We start from the raw sequence: 21,695 nt of genomic DNA, 5'->3' as shown, positions 1-21,695 counted from the left end.
TGTTATATTTAATATTTCGATGTGATAGGGAATGTGATGGAAAGTTTGGAAAATTTGTGGGATCTATACACACCCCTTTGACCCTTGACCAAATGTGACGCACAAGCCAACTGCTTTGGGCCCACAAGTCGGCATCGTTGACGGGAGCTGGATTACTGGAAGGTCTCCCACCTGGCGTGTAACTGCCGGGAAGGTTCACGAAGCATCTGGAGCACGTGCCCATGCCACTGGCCTGTTTGGTTTGCAGCGTATTAGTGAATAATAATATAGTTTGGTCGTTAATTATGGTGTCAAATAAAGACAGTTTTAGAACCCTGCGTTAGTGACCCTCAAGAATCTAATGAAGTTTTTGACCGTGCGATTAGAGAATAATTACTATAGCATAATTGTAGTAAATCAACGATTAATTAATGTCATTAAATTCGTCACGAAAAATTACACCCTCTAGAAAAGTTTTACAAATAGATTTCATTTGGTGCTTCAGGCCAGTAGTGTCCGAGTGGGACCACGCCAAGGACGCCCTCGCGAAAGCAGGACTTGTCGGAATTGGAGTGCACGCGACCGCGCCGACCACCCCTTCCCCGTTCCCGCCTCGCGCGGTCGCGCCTCGCTGAGAGATCTGCGGCGGCCACCGATCCGCCCGCCGTTGGCGCCGGAAGCTGCGGGGAGAACGAGCAGAGATGGAGGACACAGCAGCGGCGCCGGCGCCGGCGGAGAAGGCGTCGTCGTACAGGTACTGGGTGCGGGAGGCGACCGGCGACGCCGCGCCGCTCCCGGTCCCGCGCAAGCTCGACCCGGCCGCGGCCGCGGCCGCCGCCAACGGCAACGGGAACGGGAACCCGCCGCCGCTCGGCTCCGTCTGGAACCAGGTCAGCCCCCCACCCCGTCTCATCTCATCATCTCCATCCTTCCATCTCGTGGGGAATGAAACCTTGTTGTTGCATTGCGGCAAGCTTGTCAGAAAAAAAAGATTGTAAATTTGTTTGCGATGCCTCTTGTCTCATCAGCCCTCACCCCATCTGTGCAATCGAATGGCGGAGCTACGGGTGCTAGATCTGATCTGTAATCGAACTTGCTTGTCATTATGTATGTATAGCTGATCTGCCGCCTGTAAGCGAACTCGCTTGTCATTATGTATGTATAGCTGATCTGCCGCCGGGACCATGTCTCCGTCTGTTTCCAATTGTTCCATGGATTCCTCAGCAAGATTCTAATCCATTATTTTTTTGCGGATTGCTGGGTACATTCACCCTCAAATTCACAAGGAATTTATAGAATTGGTTGACGAGTGTTCCTGCTGCTTGTGAGCATTTGATTTTGTTCACAGAGCTGATGACCTGGACAATATAATGTGCTAGATTGCAGGCATAAACGTGACTGATAGTGACTTCACCGAGGAAACAGACTTCTGCTAGTGACTTCACCGAGGAAACATACATGAAGTTGAAGGGTGAATAGATTTGAAAGCTTGAACTAGTGGGATCTGATAAATTCAAACTAGTTAGTCAGGATTAATATTTTGATTCCAAATGATTTATGACAATTTTGAATTTACCCCATGTTTGGATTGTCTTCACAATGAGTAATCTCATGACATTAAATATAAGTTTTTTTTGGTGATCTTACCCTACTATGAAGTGCAACTGTAGTTTTGCCCTTGTTTTTTTTAACTTTGATTTTGCCCTTTTCACAAGTTAATGCAATTTTTCACTTGGTCTCTGCGCAGTTGCCTCTGATTTAACCATTGACTAGGGGCAAATTGCATTGACTTGTGAATAGTAAAGGGCAAAATCACAAAGTTAAAAATAAAAGAGGGTAAATTACAATTACACTTCAAAGTAGGGGCAAGAACAACCCCTAGAACTAAATAGAATGGCGGGAAGAAATATGGGAAGTGGTGAGTTTTCTAACCAATCCGTGCATTGTTTTGATATGGATCGTGCAGCTTTAGAAGGAACAAATTACCAATGCACTCTTACTGTGGCTACAGTACTGTTTTCTGACGTGTTGTTTGAGCTTTGCAGGCTGGAACCTGGGAGGAGAAAAACCTCAACTCATGGGCCAATAGTAGGATTAAGGTGCGGTAGTTTAACAGCCAATTGTTTGCAAAAATATTTGGTATAAAATAGAAGAATGATGTCTTAACTCTTCTGCATTTCTCTTGACATTTGTTGGCTGATCTGTGCTACAGGATTTGTTGGGTTCTCTAGGTTCATTGGAATTCCCAACAGGGAAGGCATCCATTGATGAAGTGTCCAAATGCTCAGGAGATGTAAGTATAATATTTGACAAAGCAATTCAATTCCACGATACCATTATTAGTTTGTGACTGAAGGAAACACACTAATTATTCATGTTCATTCATTGACATTGTGCACCTAATGCAATTGATATTATTTGTATTGACCTGTACCAGTAACAATGGGTTAAAGGACTCTGATGGCGCCTTTGGGGGGGGGGGGTGAATAGGCGCACCTACAAAACTTTCACTCAAATGCACCGGGTAAAATACATTGCCTACCAAAACTGGAACTTCTGGGTTCACACAGGGTAGAGTGAACACGACAAATATAGTGTGAGTAAATGGATACAAATTCAAGGGGTATTTAACTATTTGCCATCCTTACGGATTGCTCTTGCTCGTTTGCCATCCTTCCAAACGAAGCTAATTTTTTGCCACCTTCCTCTACCCGAAGCTAATATTTTGCCAATTTCGCCTACGTGGCACACCAGCTCGAGCCAGATCAGCTCGCCATCGTGTAAGGCGAATGCGAAAAGACCTTCATGCCCTTACCCTATCTCAGCATAACGTGTCATCTCTTCCTCTATCTCTATGACAGAAGGGACCCCAGCCATCCTCTTCTACCTCCCTCTTCTTCTTCCTTTCATCTGCTGCCCGACCTCTGCTCCTACCGCTCCATCTCCACCCTCCGCACCGCCTCCTTGCGCCTGAATGTCAAAGTAAGTACGGAGGTAGTCTTGGATGCGTAATTACAGTCTACCTTGTTTATTGAGCCAAAGCTAAGCACCACCTCCGGCGGCCTCGTGCTCGGGATCGTGTCGAACTCCTCGTCCAGCTCCTTCCTGTCCGGCGCCTCCGCCATGGACGCGCGCACGCATGGGTGCAGCGCCAACGCGTGCAGCCTGCGCCTGTACTTCCACATGCCCACGACAGCTATGTGGAGCGTGACCGTCGGCACGACGAGGTTCGGGTGCCACGCGAGGACTAGCAACGCGTGCGCCATCATGGTGGTCGCCGGTTTGCGCCACGACTGGGCGTCCACCCAGCGCATCGCGTCGGCGACCCAGGAGAGCGCAACGGCGGCGCGGTTCTAGTTGGCACGTAGCTTGCGCATGCTGAACCCGCGCGGCTCCACGGCGTCCAGCATCCACGTCGCCACCTTATGCCACAGTGGCGACTCCGATCATGCCAAGTGCGCCGCCGAGATGCGCGCCACCACCAGACACAGTGCCTCGCTGTGCACCGCCGGGACGGCCCGCAGGTGGTGCATCGGCGGCAGCGCCGGCCTTCCCCATCGGCCACGAGCACGCGGCAGCGGCGGCAGCCTTTCCGCCGACATCGGCGGGGGTCGTCGAACACGGCGGCGGTGAGCACGGTGCAGGGGTCGTACACCGGTCACGTGTACTGCTCGTTCTTGGCCGGGTCGAAGCTGTCGGCAATGGTGTGCGTGCACCCCTACTTGGGGCTGTACTTGGCCACGGCGTACACGTCCGTGCAGCCCTTGCCAGCGCGCATCGCCAGGAGGCCCTTGCAGCCGATGATGCCTAGCTTCGCGACGCTCAGTGGTGGGTGCCAGAGCTGGCGCGCCGACGGCCGACGGCCGCGGGGTCGGGCAGGTGAAAAAGGAAGAAGAGGGAGGTCGAAGAGGATGGGCGGGTCCCGTCAGTCATAGAGATAGAGGAAGAGATAGCACGTTATGCTGAGATAGGGCAGGGGCATGAATGTCTTTTCGTGTGCGCCTTACATGTTGGCGAGTTGATTTGGCTCGAGCTGGTGTGCTACGTCGGCAAAATTGGCAAAATATTAGCTTCGAGTAGTGGGCAGTGGCAAAAAATTAGTTTCGTTTGGAAGGATGGCAAACGAGTAGGTGCAATCCGTAAGGATGGCAAATAGTTAAATACCCCCAAATTCAAACCCGAAATGTAGAGTAGGCTCAGTGAAGATTCTTGAGCTGGTCCACATAGTTCCTACACACATAAAAACAACAATCTCTCCAAGACAACGAATGTCCAACGGAGAGCTACTCAAATCCACAAGATAAAATCAAACACAATTGACACAAGGTTTTTTTTACCGAAGTTCGAATTCACTGCATGTGCTACACAAGCCCAGTTATTCCTATTCTCCATTTGAGGCGCTCCACAAAGCCTTCTCGCCATGGCGCTACACAAGCACACTGTCGGTACCCCAGGACTGGGGTACCCCCTCTTGCTGTGTCTAGGAAAGGATCTTGTAGTTATCCTTAACTACATCCAAACAGCCGGACCCCTGCGGTCCGGAGTCCTGTTCTCCCAGCAACGGCCCGGACCGTTCTACAGTTGGGAAAGGTCCGGAGACACCACGTGTCCCGGAAGAGGCAGGAACTCATGCGCGAGTAGCCGGGGCTACGGACCTCCCAAGGAGACCGGGCCCCCGCAGGGTCCCGGACCCCTCGTGGGGTCCCGGACCCCCTGTATAATAACCGGACCCCTCACTAAGGGAAGAAATCGGCACCCCGCGTCGGGGTGGTCTGGAGACGCCACGTGTCTGCAGGATATGGCCGTTTGGGTTTCCATACTAACGTTCACCCACAATTGCATTCATTGCGGTAGGTGGACGTCTGCATTGATATGGCAGAAGCTGAGGCGTTTCATTGACCAGGGGACACTATTGATCGCGTATTACCAAGGCAGTGGAGCCGCTGGCGCCGCCCATACCGCATCTGCCAGCCTGCCGTAACAGATGGATACGACGGCTCGGCTTCGCCCATTATGACGCTACATAATAGCCTCAGCAGGCCACGCCGCAAGCTACGCTACTCCAATGGGCGCCTCGCTGACGGGACAAGAGAAGACCCCCCTGAGTCAGAGGAGCAGCAGTACACATATCGGAGGAAAGATTCGCTACCACTGTAGCCACAGTCACGTTGGGCCCACCTGTCGGGGCATCAACGTCCTATGTATCCGCTCCCCCTTGATCTATAAAAGGAGGGGGCGCCGCTAGAAGACCTCAGGCTGGGCAAGAGCCAAGGCCAGCAGAGGATAGGTTCATACACACCACCAAGAACAATACATCTCCCAGTGGACGTAGGGTATTACGCTCCGGCGGCCCGAACCACTCTAAATCGTGTGTTCTTAAGTCCTTGTCTCAGCGTAGATTCAGCCCCATCGCCTAGTACTTCCCCGAGTACTCCCTCACTGGGAATAGACGGGTGCGTTCCGCCACCCGGCTGTGGGTACCCCTAGAAACCCCACGACATTTTGGCGCCGTCCGTGGGGAAGAATAGGCGCTGGCTGGATCTTCAGGCTTCTGGGGCCGTGTTCATCCTCGGCAACGACGGGCAAGAAGATGAAGAGGGGCATGGTGGCACCCACGCCGCATGCTGTGGCACTGGGGCGCCAGCGCCCTCGGTCCGACGGTGCACGGCAGCTGCGCCTGCTGTGCGTCACCACTGCGACGCCTCAGAGCCGGCACGGTGGTGCGCGGGAGCGACGCCTGTCGCGTGCTGCCCCGCGCCATCCCAGTGTCGGCTCAAGGTTTTCTCTCAAGCAACGGCCATCCTTCCTCTCCAACGGCATGACGTCGGCTCAAGGCTTTCTCTCAACATGGAGCCCAGAGCCGACGGCCATCCCGGAGGAAGTTGGCCGTGTCGTCCGGCCGTCGCCAGCACCGGAGATCCGCCTCAGCGTAGCTCGGTGCTGCTGCAGACAAGCCCCCGTCGCCAGGCGCGGGGACCCCTGGCGCTAGCACCAAGGACAAGCCGGCGAACGACCGCACCTCTCCGCGCTCCACGTCCGGTCCATCTGCTGCGCAAGGGCGTCTGGTTTCCATCGGCAGACGACGACGACGGCTGGGGGCCTCTCCCACTCAAAGCCAATAGAATTTGTCTCATGCCATATAAGCATGTGACAGCTCTTAGGCAAGGAGGGATCCCCCGAGCTCCCGAGGTGATGCTGGATGATGCGGTTCAGGCACATCCAGGGCGCCTTCGCCTCCGACGACTATGAAGAATTCGGGAGTGGTCGCACCACTTCCAACCGGAGAAGAACACGCTGTATAGCATACAGCCGTAGGTTACTCCTAAAAAGAGACTAAGAGAATTCCTCCTTTGTAATAACGTGGCGCCTACGTGTGTGTCCAGAGCGGTCAAGGTCCGACCTTGTAAACCCGACCTCTGGCCCTATCACACAAACAGGCAAAAAACGGTCCGGAGCGGTGGAGGTCCGACCTCGTAATCCCGACCTCTGATGTATACCGTGACAACCACAATAATAAAGGAGATTTTCTTTCTCAGTTTTACCTAGGCCTCCGCCCTGATTTACATTTATTCGCCTTGGTTTAACTATTCTTTCCTCTTGAACGGAGTTTTCCTTGTTGCTAACAATTCAAGTTAAGCTGCTAGCTTATGGTCAGGTGAAGACACCCCTTCTAGCTGAAAGGCAGTCCGGACCCTTAAGGACCTGCTCTGGAGAAGTGGTACTTGTATCCTGGGGGAGAGAAGCTCCGCGTAGCTTAGCCTGGTAATGTACCCTAAGTTTACGTACTTCGCTACCCTGTTACAAGTACTCTAGTATCCAGGACTGCTGTACTTAGAGGTCCCGGGCTCCCTTCTAGTATAAGGCTTGGTTTCTTTACACCTTACTATGAGGTCTGGTAGCATGCTCCATCAGATTGTCAGCAACGGTCGCTCCAAGTCCACTCCGGTGGCCCGCTCCGGCGGAGACCGCTCGCCACGGTCGCTCCAAGTCCACTCCGGTGGCCCGCTCCGGCGGAGACCGCTCGCCACGGTCGCTCCAAGTCCACTCCGGTGGCCCGCTCCGGCGGAGACCGCTCGCCACGGTCGCTCCAAGTCCACTCCGGTGGCCCGCTCCGGCGGAGACCGCTCGCCACGGCCGCTCCAAGTCCACTCCGGTGGCCCGCTCCGGCGGAGACCGCTCGCCACGGTCGACAAAAGCCGGGTCCGGGAAGTGGTGGTTGCTCCCGGAGTGATCCGAAGTCTGTGTAGCCGCTTAGCTCGGTTCCGTACCCTAAGCCTACACCTTCGTCGCCCTATGGAGAGCACTCTAGTACCTAAATCTGGCAACAGGTGTACCGGCCTCAGGGGTCCGGGACTCCCGCTCTCTACACGAGCACATCAACGAGATCAAGTTGCGTAGAAACACATACTGATAGTGGCCCCACCCGCGGGTTCGTACCTCTCCCGAGGTGGGCCCGGGGGCCACTGTCGGTACCCCAGGACTGGGGTACCCCCTCTTGCTGTGTCTAGGAAAGGATCTTGTAGTTATCCTTAACTACATCCAAACAGCCGGACCCCTGCGGTCCGGAGTCCTGTTCTCCCAGCAACGGCCCGGACCGTTCCACAGTTGGGAAAGGTCCGGAGACACCACGTGTCCCGGAAGAGGCAGGAACTCATGCGCGAGCAGCCGGGGCTACGGACCTCCCAAGGAGACCGGGCCCCCGCAGGGTCCCGGACCCCTCGTGGGGTCCCGGACCCCCTGTATAATAACCGGACCCCTCACTAAGGGAAGAAATCGGCACCCCGCGTCGGGGTGGTCTGGAGACGCCACGTGTCTGCAGGATATGGCCGTTTGGGTTTCCATACTAACGTTCACCCACCATTGCATTCATTGCGGTAGGTGGATGTCTGCATTGATATGGCAGAAGCTGAGGCGTTTCATTGACCAGGGGACACTATTGATCGCGTATTACCAAGGCAGTGGAGCCGCTGGCGCCGCCCATACCGCATCTGCCAGCCTGCCGTAACAGATGGATACGACGGCTCGGCTTCGCCCATTATGACGCTACATAATAGCCTCAGCAGGCCACGCCGCAAGCTACGCTACTCCAACGGGCGCCTCGCTGACGGGACCAGAGAAGACCCCCCTGAGTCAGAGGAGCAGCAGTACGCATATCGGAGGAAAGATTCGCTACCACTGTAGCCACAGTCACGTTGGGCCCACCTGTCGGGGCATCAACGTCCTATGTATCCGCTCCCCCTTGATCTATAAAAGGAGGGGGCGCCGCTAGAAGACCTCAGGCTGGGCAAGAGCCAAGGCCAGCAGAGGATAGGTTCATACACACCACCAAGAACAATACATCTCCCAGTGGACGTAGGGTATTACGCTCCGGCGGCCCGAACCACTCTAAATCGTGTGTTCTTGAGTCCTTGTCTCAGCGTAGATTCAGCCCCATCGCCTAGTACTTCCCCGAGTACTCCCTCACTGGGAATAGGCGGGTGCGTTCCGCCACCCGGCTGTGGGTACCCCTAGAAACCCCACGACACACACCTTAGCCTTCCACTATCTTGATTCCCTTCCCTTGCGAAGGTGGAAACAGACCTTTAGAAACTTCCCGTGACAACCCACAATCTTGGGTGTTCACCGGGCCACACTTAGTCATCTAGGAACCAAGCTCCAAGAATAACAATTGCGAATCACACAAATTTGGTTAAGTGCTTAACATTTGTTGTGCTCTTTAGTACTCTCAAGCAGTTACTCTCTCAAACTCAACACAAAGATTTAGCAAGGATTAAGCAATCTCACAAAGAGAGGTTGGGGAGAGCTCAACAAAGGCTACTAAGCTTCTTAGCACGACTAGCAAGCAGTGAAATAGTGCTTGGAATTGTAGCTCACCAAGGAGGGGGCTAAAGGGTATAAATAGCTGGATCTAAAGAAACTAGTCGTAATGTGACTTCTTTACAACTTACATCTTCTCTTGATATGAGTTTGTATCATAATTAAATCATCAATGAAATTCATTCTTCGTAATTCTTTGCAACTTATATCTTCTCTTGATAGGTTGTCCATTTCTTCACAAGAATTTCCTTCTTACAATGCTGTGACCTTGTCAACAAGCTTCATTTGGATATGAACATAATTAAATCATCAATGAAATTCATTCTTCGTAATTCTTTGCAACTTATATCTTCTCTTGATAGGTTGTCCATTTCTTCACAAGAATTTCCTTCTTACAATGCTGTGACCTTGTCAACAAGCTTCATTTGGATATGAATATAAATAGTTGTCATCAACACATATCTCAATCCATACAATGACCACTGCTTGTCAATATTGTCACTTTTAATTATGGCTTAGCACAAATCTTGTCCTATGTTCCTTTTATCCTCATTCTCAATCTATTTTCTTCTAAATAGATAACTGATATGACGATCAATTTCTGCTCATATACTCAACAAAATGATTAGTTCTTTAATTATGGTGTCATTCAATTCACAAAAACCCACTAGGGGCCTAGATGCACTTTCAGTGAGGCAGATGCATTGTTCAATGTGTATTCCTGGATGGAATCTGCTTTGATTGCCATTTACTTCTTTGACTAAGTATTTCTGTACTGGTAATAGTTTAACAACTCAATGTATACCCATTGTTGCTATGCAGGCATTTCAGGTTACGGTTCGCAACAAAAAGAGAGTAGGGTATAATTATGAGCTGAGCTTGAGATTTAGAGGTAAAACGCCAACATCATATCAAGATTGACATCATTCACTCATGATTACCCCCTTTGGTCTTGGTATTACTACAGTGTAACTCATGGTAATGCTTATCAGGTGAATGGTTAGTTAAAGAAGAAAACAAGAAAGTAAAAGGTCATTTAGACATTCCTGAGTTTTCATTTGGTGAGCTTGAGGACTTGGAGGTAAAGTCTCTATTCTATATTGGGAGCTTTGTACCAATGTATCTAACAAAATACTGGCTGGCATCACATATTTGCCTTTTCTTTTTTGGTGTCTGTCAGTTACAAGTAAGGTTCAGTGACGACAAGGACCTCACATCCAACAATAAAACACGGATTTCCAAGGATCTGAAGTCATTTCTGGCTCCGATTCAGGAGAAAATGCGCATGTTTGAAGAAGAGCTTAAAGGTAGATAGCGAAGATCAACAAGAGCTGGCAGTGCTAGGTAACTGAGTGGCGCTGCTGTGCTAGAATAGATGAGTAAGCATGTCAAAGCTGAAGTCGTCTGTGGTTTCGCCATCTTCTGCAGTTTTACTTGGACGACTGAGACTGTATGTGTACTGATGTTATGCACCTGTTGAGATGAACAAGAACTGTCTAAAACTCTGAACCCATCTCTTGATCTTCCCTCTTCACGAACGATATATGATAGCAAAGAAAAATTGCCATATTTATGTATGAACGCTACTAGGGATGGCAACGGGTACAAATCCGTCGGGTATCACTAACCCAAATCCGCACCGCCAGGGTAAAATCGTACCCGTTAAAAAACTCATACCCGTCGCGGGTATGATTTCATGCCTGTACTCGTACCCGTGCGGTTTTTTTTTACCCGCAAGTTTCCCGTACCCGATAGAAGAAGCAATAAAATTTAATAGAAAACAAAAACAAATACACAATGCATTATAGCCAAATGAGTCTATGAATAGGTAATCATCGATGGGAATGGAAGTACATGAGCCTAAGTCACTCTTAGCATGTGATTGGACCTTATTTTGATATAAGACCTTGTGACATTAGTATTTTAGGTTATATATTGTCGGGTTTATTGTACCCACGGGTTTGTGGGTTTGGGTACTTGAAGAACAAACCCACACCTGCAAACCCGACGGGTACAAAGTTTATTCCATTAAGAAATTCACGGGTATAGAATTTAGTCTACTCGCACCCTAATTGCCATCCCTAAACGCTACGTCTCGTATCCAAAGCTGACATCCAAATCATTATCTGACTGTTATGAGCCTTTTAAATTTGTGAATACACAACAATACAAATTAGTGTCAAAAATTATAATCTAGATGCTGTTACTATCCGAAATGCTGTCCTTTCACCAGTTGAATGACCTGGAAGAGGTAGCAATTATGTAGAGCCCAAAATGGAATTGGAATCCCTGTCTTAAGAAAATCTGGTACACGTTAGTTTGTCCCCATACTCCCTCCGTATTGGTAAAAGAAGTCGTTTTGGACATATTTTGGGTCAAACATTGAGAATATAAATCATCAATAACTTTTAAATTATTGAGTTTGCAAATGTGAAAAATTATATGAATAGGTTTGTCTTGAAAAATACATTCATAAAAGTATTCATATCTCATTTTTCTATAAATATTTTTATAATAATAAGGGATCAAAGTTATGTTTTGGAGACCGTGTCGTTGTCCTAAACGACTTCTTTTACCAGCACGGAGGGAGTATATCTGATGCATGAGCATTCAACCTCAGCCACAAACACCAGTAATCACCATTCCTCTCTCCATCATAAGTTCAAAACAAATCAACCATTTCATCCTCTTTTCCTATCACAGCTCTTTCCATCAATCCTTGTCACAAAGACACGAGGATAAATGCATGCGCATGAATCTTCCAAATCCTAGATTTTTTTTTCTCCATATTCATTCATAGCTCTTGAGTGACATGTTTGGATTATTCTACGCACTTGCTCATCATCCTACCTTTTTTTGTTGAGTGTGCAATTATTCTGTGCACTTGCTCATCAGCCTGCTTCACATTACCAGCAAGCGAGCAAAATTTACTTGGATGGGGATCTCATGAGGAGCAGACACCTGTTTCTTTGCCCTGGGAGTTGTCTATTTGGGCACATCCACCTTTGGATTTTCAACATGAGTGTTGGATTATACTACTAGTTTTCGAAAGGGAAGTGCCTATCTAGTTTAGTGGAGAATTTGGACAGGCAATGCAAGCTTACTTGCCTTATCCTCCAACCTCATCATCATTAACCCTCATTCTTTTTACTACATGGTTTTCAAAAGTGGTTTTTAAAGTAGTGACATCTAGTGATGTTGATACCTTCGGTAGATGGCCAAATCGTTTAGAAGTTCAGATTGACATATTCTTGTAAAAAAATAGTGGTGTGACATCATTAGGCATAGAAATTCTTATTTGTCGCTACCCGTGCTAATAATCTATATCAATTCGAGAACTGATATCGACACTATTTTTAGAGAATATTTTAGAGAACCACATGGCACTTTTTTCTCCTGATCAGAGAACCAAATTTTTGGCCCTAATCTTAAATGGGCATAAGGCCTTGTTACAGCCCGAGGGTTCCAAGTGTTCAAAGAAATCAGAGTACACGAACAATTGTACAAACCTCTGTTTTTTTTAAGAAAACAAACCTTTCTGTCTTTTTTTTTATCAGAAACCTCTCTGTCCAACTAAATCATCTGCCAATTGGTTTCAGCATTCCAAACCGTATTTGCATACGTGTATGGCAGAGGGTACGGTCTTTATTTACCAAAGACAAAGGAAGGCGTGGGCCAGGGTGGAGCAGGACTGAAGTGGCTGTTTCAGGAGCTCTGTCGTCTAGTTGATCTGCATCACCCAATCCTGAGCTATCACTGGGGCCCACCAGGGAAGCAGCCATTCTAGTGGGGCCAGGTGTGCTGTGCAAGCTGGTTTGGTGAGTTCACTCGGGCCCTGTTTGGATGATTCAGGGTAAATTTACCTCAAAGTAAATGTTTTATGCCTACCATTTACCTCTAATAGTTTTACCCTATAAAGGTGTTTGGATTATGGGTAAATATGGTTGGGTAAAGGTGTTTGGATGATAGTTTTACCTCTATTTGACACCCAAAGAGAGGTAAAGAAAATTTGAGGGTAAAATATTTGCTTCAACTCTTTTTACCCTCATGTTTGGATGTTAAAAATAAAAAGTACCTCTTTTTACCCCTTTTACTCCATTTACCCCTCCGTCCAAACAGGGCCTCGGTCACTCTGTTGTCCATGTTATCTTCTAGGAACAGGGAGTCTGGCTGTGATTAGATCATATGGTCAAAATTTTGGAAAGAGAATTTTGCTAATTTGAATTATTAAATAAAATATATTAATATTTTTTTTGCACGGATGGATTGTAAATCGCGAAACGAATCTAATAATAGTAATTAATTCACAATTAGCGGATAGTTACTATAGCATCACTGTTGCAAAACATGGATTAAGTAGACTTATTAGATTCATCTCGCGATCTTACAACCCATCCGCGCAAAAAGTTTTGTAAATAAATTTTATTTTAATACTTCATGCATATATCCAAACATTTGATGTGATGTTTTTTGGTGTAAAATTTTGAAACCTAAAGTTTCGTTTAAGTTTACCAACTTATCATAGGAAAATGTCGCCACTTGGAAGAGGTGGGCTTGCGGCAAGTGGTTTTGAGAGGGCCAAGCGCCACGTGGTTCTTACGTCACACTTGTTTCTTGTTGATTTTGTGTGCATTTTGTTTTAGGTAATATTGCTGTGAAACTATACTTCTTAAATGATTTGGCAGCCCTCCAGCTGGTTTGTTAAAAAAAATGCCGCATAGTCATGTGCTACTTATTAGAAATGGCTAGTAATAAAAAATCAGTGGGACCACGAGGAACAAAAAATCACTCTTTTCCTGCGATGATCTCATGTGAAATTCCTGCGTGCGCTCCAAATAAACCCATAAAATTCAGTTAACGTGTTGATTTTGTGTTTGTCGTAAAACCTCATTGGATAAAATCTAACAGAGGCATCAAGACAAACCAGTTGGTAGATGATGACGACGAGGTAAGATTCCGATCCACTGTCAAACCCCTTAATCTAAACTTAATGATTTAACTGAGCATTAAACCAAATAGAAAAAAAAATCAAGCACCTGCATCTCAAGGTCACAGATCTTGCAACTGGCCATTCATTGTCCTCTCACAGCACAAGAGGCTGCCCAGATTCGGTCAGCGGCCATCGCCTCGATCACTTGTTTAATGCACCTGCTAACCCCTGAGCTAACTCAGCGTGCTTATGCAGTTAATGCATGCCGTGCAGTACACTCAGACTCAGGAGTGATGGCTTGATGAATAAGCAAGCACAGCTTGGTCAACTTGTGTTGCGAGCGACGGCTTCGACCTGTTCGCTGCGCTGGTGCTGGAGGCTGCTGCTAGAGTGGTGTGAGAGAAAAACACTGCTGGCTGGCTAGAGGCTGCTGCTGGAATTGTGTGAGAGGAAACACTGTTGGCTGGTGCTGGAGCAGAACAGGGTCTTCGTTTTCTTTAGCCCTAATTTTTTCGCCTAATTATCAATGGCCCCACATGTGCACTGTATCAGGTCGACATGTTTAAGTTACTGTAGCACATGAGAAATTTTGAGAACTAAACAGGCTCTTAGATTTTTTAAGTAATTGTGATCCAAGTAGACATGTTTGATGCATATTTTTTTTAAAAATATTTTATAATAAGTAGTCAACTTGTATGTGTGATTAGTTGATGAAAGTTAATCGTATTCAAAGTACCTTTAGGATTATGCTGATTTTATACTACATCAATTGACAGTATTGTCAGAAACTAGAGGGAAAAATCTATTTTCTTTCCACTAAAATGCGTCCTAAATTGGAGGGGGGGACGTAATATTACCTCTCATCCTATGAGCTAGCTTAAAAGGAAGGGAAATACATACGTCATACGTGTGCCAACAAAACACGAGAGAAAAATTCGAACTTGTGGCAACAAAATTGGTGAGCCTGGCCTGTTATTTTGAAATACCATGCTGTCTTCCCAATATCAGAAGCAAGCAGGGACAAAATGGCATAAACAAATGAAAGCAAGTGGATGGATAGAGAGAGAGAGAGGGAGGGAGGAGGAGAGGAGAGAGAGAGAGAGAGAGAGAGAGAGAGAGAGAGAGAGAGAGAGGCCAGTATAGTTTCACCAATCATTTGTCATGCTAGTAGTACTTACTACTAGTTTAAAACCAGAGAGATAATGGATAGGATAGGAATAGAGAGGAGAGGGGAGAGAGGTGCTGTGGGGAGAGGATACGCTGCTGCTAGCTTCTGAGTTCTGAATCTCTTACGCTTTAGAACTCGTCATCCTGCGCTTCATTGTCAGGTGGGGGTTTGGATCTTCCACCACCATTTCTTTCCAGAACCGCTCCCTTCTTGATTCCCGTCTTAAGAGTTGAACTCCGACACTCCTGGTCGTGTTCTGGTTTCTTCTAGGAATCTTGTTCTGCTCTTATAATCCGCAGGTTGTGTTTGAGTTTCCCCTTCAGATCTCGTTTCATGAAAATTTAGTCAAACTGTGGAACTATCTGAACTGTCTGACCTTGATAATTCTTCTTTAAAAAAACGAAGTGGCCTTGATAATTCATTAATTTGCCGTTTTATTTGGAACCATCACAAGATTTGCATTGGTATTTTCCCCAGTTTTGCTTTCCTTCTTGTGATGTGCCTTGGGCTTCTTATCACAAGTCTGCTATGAGTTTTCTTCTGTTCAGACATTGCTGCTCTGAACCTGACGGTTCAAAAGCAGGATACTGTTACATCAACTAAAACTCCAAAAGGCTGCTGTTGTTGAAGGGTCTAAATCATATTGCAGATCTTCTCTTTTATCCATTTCAGTGTATTGCTGCTACTGTTAGCATATGTGTTTTTACCTCTTCCGACATATTATCCAAATTTTATTTTGGGCATAAACAAGACAATAGTTCACTCTGCATCCATATTTCCGATCTCTATTTTTTCTATATTTTTTTATTTTCCCTTTTAGATCCATTAATGATTTGATAGGACTTGCAACAAAATGCCACAACCTGGCCTAGACTATTTGATAGGTCTTGGAACTGCGTGTTCTTATTCAGATTTTTCGCTATGCAGGCTTGGAGCAAGCAGTCCTCAATATCTCCTGTTCAGTGGTGAATGGCCAAAGACACTGACAACCTCAAGGCGCCATGAGCACACGGAGCATTATTGCTGTGAAGCAACTAACTGGCCCTGACAGAATGGCACACACATGCACTGCTCCGCAGCCTTCAGGTCATAGTCTGTTCAGTGCTAAATCCGATCACTGTGGTTCAGCGCATGATCCGCAGTCATCATGTGCTGCTCAATCCTCGAGCGTTAAGTCAGAGATGATTGGTTCGTTGAGTCTGACAAAGATCCTTCCTCCTGACCTTCATAAACGGAGTCCTGAGTCCAATCCTGAAAGTTCTGCTTCTCGCGCGTCACAAGCCCAACTGTCGGATCCAATTTCATCTAGTTCTTCCACATTCTGCACAAGTATGTTCTCCTCGTTCAAGACAAGCTCCGAATCGTGCCAGCAAAAAGGCGCTCTGCCTTTCCTACCCCATCCTCCTAAATGTGAGCAGCAGCAGCCGCAGATTTCGGCTCGGCAGTCATCCAGCTCTTCTTCACTGCTCTTTGGTGCTGACCTCAGCAATGGTGGTCATGACGATGTTGAACATTCAGGAGATCTCAAGGACTTTCTTAACCTTTCTGGAGACGTTTCAGAAGGTAGTTTCCATGGAGAAAGCAATGTCATGGCTTTCAGTGAGCAGATGGAGTTTCAGTTCTTGTCTGAACAGCTCGGAATGGCCATCACCAACAACGAAGAAAGCCCTCGATTAGATGTGAGTCTTCAATTGATCTCTACCTTCGTGGGTATTCGACACTAACAGTAGCTTATATTGTCCACTTTAATCTATTTGTTATGCCTTAATTGAAACTCTTAGCTAGTTCCTTCCCTACAACTTCTTCTTGATCAGGACATCTACGAAAGACCACCACAAGCCTCTTCTTGTACAGTGCCATCTTTCTCTGACCAAGAAAACCTCCCGAGCGCGGCATCTATTGTCAAAGTTCCGCTGAGTTCACCCCGAGCTGAAGCATGTAACAAACCAAGACTGAGATGGACACTGGAGCTCCATGAGCGTTTTGTAGAGGCTGTCAACAAGCTTGGAGGACCAGAAAGTAGGGCACACTCGTGGTCCTTCTAGTTCATTGTAAACAAATTCTCTGATTTGAAATTTAAATTGGTGTTAACATATCAATAATACAAAATCTTGTAGAGACAACACCAAAGGGTGTGCTGAAGCTCATGAAGGTAGAAGGCTTGACCATCTATCATGTGAAGAGCCATCTGCAGGTAATTGGGTGGAATTTCTTCCCGTGCATAGTCACTTTCTCCACTAAACAGTTATCATTTCTGATTTTCAAGTCACTCCTTTTGTTGGGAAATGCAGAAATATCGTTTCGCCAAGTATCTTCCAGAGACAAAACAAGGTACTTAAAGTAGCAATTCAAAGCATATATATTTTAAGTCCTGGTAATTGCTTTATGTTGAAAAATTCTCCTTTTGTATTTATTGGTTTTTTTACATGCTCAATTAAGATAAGAAGTCCTCTTCAGAAGGCAAGAAATCTCAATCGGTAATACCAGGAAATGATGCCGACAAAAAGAAGTGAGCATCCCCTCCTCCTGGATTTCCTTTGCCTGTTTGCCATTGGCTTGACCACAAGAGTATGCAACTATTAGAACAAATTACAGTGTGGATGAACAAATTTAAATTTCAAAACCATTTAAACTCAATCTCTCTAACTACTAACTCCCTTAGGAGCTTACAAGTAGCAGAAGCTCTTCGGATGCAAATGGAGGTTCAGAAACAACTTCATGAACAATTAGAGGTAAATACCAGGCACTTATGATCAGCGATATATAATATAATATTTAGAAGATCTGTATTCTGTATAGATTTTTGATTCGTCTGTGCAGTCATTTTTGGCAAATACTATTAGAAAATCGTCATTCGACCATCACTGCTCTTAGTGAATTCAAACGAATTTTAAGTTTACCGGCAACAATTACATTGATAATATTTTTCTTGGGCATCAGGTGCAAAGGCAACTACAGCTGCGCATAGAAGAACATGCAAGATATTTGCAGAAGATATTAGAACAACAACAAAAGGCAAGGAACTCCTTATCCACCACGAGAAATTCAACAAAAGAGGAAGCGCCAGAATCCACAGAGAAAGAGGAAACCAAGATGAAAGAGGACACCTCTTCAGATCCACTGTCAAGGCGCAAAATTTCAGATACTGACCTGGAATGCAATTCGTGAGTCACAAGTGGATAACAACAGTGCAAAGGCTCAGGATGATCTTGAGAAGGACACACTATGTTCATATCTTTGATGAACATGGTGATTGGTTGAATATTTGCTTCTTTTTCCTTGTAGAATTTTAGCACTTGCGCCTAGATGCTGATCTTTCTTCTATGTATCTTATGACCATGACCAACTAGTACTGCGATGAGTTTAGCCGTTGTATATGATTAACTTTCAGATGAAAATGGAACAACAATTGTTCATACAAAAATTCAAGTCTTTCTACTTCCTATAATTTCTGTGCGCATTGTTGCCTACACAAGAACAGTAGATTCATGTTGAACTTTTCATTTTCTGCATATCTACAATGGTGGGTGTCCTTGAAAAACCTTTGAATGTGAGCAACACCGAGAAGTCGGTCAAAGATACACAAAATAGCTCCTGTTCTGACTTCTGACTGTCACGCAGTCCCACAGTACAAAAACTTGTGAACAATCCATCCGATCATCAAACAACTAGTTTTGGAGGCTAAACACCTGCAACACAAAATTCAAAATATACATTATGCAAAATCATTGCGTTGTTGATCTTGCTCACTTCAGAGATTTCTTTTTAATTAGAGAACTATGAAAAAGAAAAGCAATCAGGACCTTCTTTGTCGCACAGAGAATGAAACCTTACCGTCAATATTTGGGTCAGCGTATACATAAAAACTGGCAGCTACTATGAGATAGCAGAGAATTAGCATCAACCCTTTGAAACAATTCGAAGTTCCATCCTGAAAATTGTGACCAAAAAAACATGAAACAAGGAATCTTGCAATAGTACATAATGTGGTGTTTATATTATTTCAGTACCTGCAACAAAAATGCTACGACCAGTACGGTTATCAAGAGGCTTGCAGTTTCAAATAGATGGAAATTCAAGTCCATTGGCTGGCCCGTCATCCATCCTGTTACTACACTAAATGGTATCTAAAAAACAAGAAGAAAAGGTACCAGTCATTTTAGAAAAAAAAAACCCTTGTGAGCAGGTCTTGTGAACTAGATTAACATGACTGGTGAAGCATAGCCAATCTAATTCTGAACAAGTTGATAATGAGCAGCATATAGTTAAACAACCCACCACAAACATGGATATCTGCGTTGACGACCCAATAGCCACTCCAAGGGAAATATCCTATAAAAAGACAAATAAGAGATCTGCAAAACCATACTTAAAGAAAATTTACTAAAAATGGTTAGCAATCTCAAGCTGCTTGCTAATTTGTCTTTCACTGCAAACATAACAGCACTAGCATGTTATGCAGCATTCCCCACAATTGGAAGCAAAACAGTACTGATGAATGCAATCGGTATTTTCCAAGCCTTGGAAGCCCCCTGCAAACCACTTGCAGTGCTAACCCATATCTCTCCATGATAGAAGATAAATGTGATTGCTACAAATTGTGAAAAACAAGAGAATTGGCCAAAAAGTACCATCCATTAGATCAGTGAGATGTAATACCTCGATAGCACCAACTAAAAAGTCAGAGAAAACTGAGATCCATGCAGTGAAAATTGTAAGCCAAGCAATGGCTTCCCATTTGGAAATTTCAGGATATGCATATTCGTAGTCATCATCCCCTTGATCTCCACCTCCTCCCTAGTAAAATGAAAACAAGGACCTCATAAACTTGCAAAGGGATAAATAAGTAGTGAGTTGAAGAGAATGATCTCATCATGCTTGCCTCACTAGCTTCATCTCGACGGCGACTGTTCGACAACTCGAAATAAATGAAAGCAGCATAAGCAACAAGCATTATACAGCTGCTGAATCTTGATAATGCCAGCGCTGACTGGCCCAAGTTAACTTCAGTGTGAGTATAGTACAGCATAGCAGGAGAGACCAACCCCATCACCGCCATCAAGAGCAGACCGGAGTTCAGCACTGCATCTTCCTGTCGACAATTCAGGATCAACACTCCATCTGTACCAAGCAATCCTGCAGACTGATAAGGATGGACACCTTTCTGAAAGCTTGCTCGGTTTTGCCACAGGCAAGTCCCCCACCGAAGAATGCGCAACCAAGAACCAGGAGAGTGTTCGACAGGATTGATCCGAGCAGAGATTGCTGAACCACCCGTAGTTTTCCACTCCGTAGCGCATGAATCGATATGACCAGCTCTGTTGCATTACCAAATGTAGCATTCAGAAGGCCTCCAGCTGCGCATGAAATGTGGAGAAAGTTCAGGTAAATTGCAGCTGCATGCAATGAAATTCAATTCAGAATGCTTCAGAAGAAGAGCAAGTAGTGGAGACCTGTTCGGCCAGTGAAGAGTCCTAATTGCCTGCATCAAGAAGTAAATAGTCAAACATTTTTGTGCAAGAAGATCACAAAAACACACCAAGTGTGAAGGAAAATTATAAGAAGGAAAATTACTCGGTAGCGAAACCCAATCGCTCTGCCAAAGGAATTATACCCAACAGGCTCAGAGGAAACACCCAGCCCTTCAGAAAACAAAGTAACAACATCAATAAAAGACCACAAGCATGCAAAAGCAGTTGTGGAAGTTCTACAAATGGACGAATCGTGTATGGAAATGACCTGATTTTGGCTGGTATAATCAATCAGTATTGCCAAGAATCCACATGGTATAAGCAAATTGAGCTTGGATTTGAACAGCACGATCTTCATGCTACCAAAAACGCCCCAATCTGCAGAGCCTAGATTCCTTTGGGAACTTGCTCCAATATTGTGGGGCGGTGATTGTGGCGCAGCAGCAAGATTGTCATCCTCGAACCCATCTGCTCCATCTACGGGAGCCTGTTCTATAGCAAAATCGGTGGAGATAAATCCAGCGAATAAATTTGGAGGCATACCAAGCAAAAATCATGAGTTCTGAAAATGGAAAACATGATGAATGCACTAGATCGCACCAATAGCGACTTTGATTAGTTACTTGAACCCGGTCCATCTGCATATCAGTAGCAATAAGAAAGTATGATAACTAAGTTTTGCAGATTGATTCTGAAGTACAAATTCCTTTGGAGAACATGATGAAATTCCATACGAGTCAATTGTTGGTGATGGCATAAGGCCAATTATTTTCAACAAAGAAAAACACAAATTCTTTCGCAAATATTGAAGCGCCACCGGAATTCATCTTTAACATGCATGATCCCCAATATTGTTTAAGGAATGCAACCGCACAAAAATTCCGTGATTGATGTGGAAATCTCTGGATTGCTTCTCTCAAGGACGCAGTGGTGATGATGCAAGCAACAGTGCCAACACCAAAATGATGAGGTGACTCAACGACAGAATTTATACAGGAATACACATGAACAGAACCTGATGGGAGTTCTGACGCCCATGCAAGAGCCTCCGGTAGTCGGCACCGTCCGTCGCCATGTGTCCAAAGATTGAAACCCGATCAGAATGAGAATCGCCATGAATAACATGATCTCTTCATTAGAACAGAATGGTCACCTTGTTGAAATGCAAGTCTGGAATCTAATGGGAATCAAGGCACGGTATCACGAGAAGAATGGATGGAAGGAGAACGAGAGAGGCCAGGTCCATGGCTAGTTTAGAGATGTACACGGCATTCCATCTACTCAGGAGAGAGAGAGAGAGAGAGAGAGAGAGAGAGAGAGAGAGAGAGAG

At 45.8% G+C, this 21,695-nt stretch overlaps 2 protein-coding genes and 1 pseudogene across 2 annotated transcripts; 2 read left to right on the top strand and 1 right to left on the bottom strand.

Annotated features, from left to right (window-relative positions):
* The first annotated feature begins 535 nt into the window (after positions 1 to 535).
* On the top strand, positions 536 to 10,369 carry LOC120654617. Its single transcript, XM_039932193.1, has 6 exons — positions 536 to 869; positions 2,025 to 2,078; positions 2,192 to 2,272; positions 9,619 to 9,688; positions 9,789 to 9,877; positions 9,977 to 10,369. The coding sequence occupies exons 1-6, from the start codon at positions 681 to 683 to the stop codon at positions 10,109 to 10,111; spliced, it is 618 nt and encodes a 205-aa protein (XP_039788127.1). The 5' UTR covers positions 536 to 680; the 3' UTR covers positions 10,112 to 10,369.
* Positions 10,370 to 14,849: 4,480 nt separating this feature from the next.
* Positions 14,850 to 18,339, top strand: LOC120654613 (protein PHOSPHATE STARVATION RESPONSE 3-like). The gene is made up of 8 exons (XM_039932189.1): positions 14,850 to 15,054; positions 15,822 to 16,573; positions 16,709 to 16,913; positions 17,012 to 17,088; positions 17,186 to 17,225; positions 17,334 to 17,403; positions 17,557 to 17,626; positions 17,835 to 18,339. The coding sequence occupies exons 2-8, from the start codon at positions 15,896 to 15,898 to the stop codon at positions 18,060 to 18,062; spliced, it is 1,368 nt and encodes a 455-aa protein (XP_039788123.1). The 5' UTR covers positions 14,850 to 15,054; positions 15,822 to 15,895; the 3' UTR covers positions 18,063 to 18,339.
* LOC120654615 lies at positions 18,242 to 21,686 on the bottom strand (annotated as a pseudogene).
* Between the last annotated feature and the right edge of the window lie 9 nt (positions 21,687 to 21,695).

This window comes from Panicum virgatum, chromosome 1N (genome assembly GCF_016808335.1).
Source record: "Panicum virgatum strain AP13 chromosome 1N, P.virgatum_v5, whole genome shotgun sequence".
NCBI classification, from domain to species: Eukaryota; Viridiplantae; Streptophyta; class Magnoliopsida; order Poales; family Poaceae; genus Panicum; species Panicum virgatum.
The sequence above is the reverse complement of the archived record's forward strand: the minus strand, read 5'-3'. Positions and strand labels throughout refer to the sequence as shown.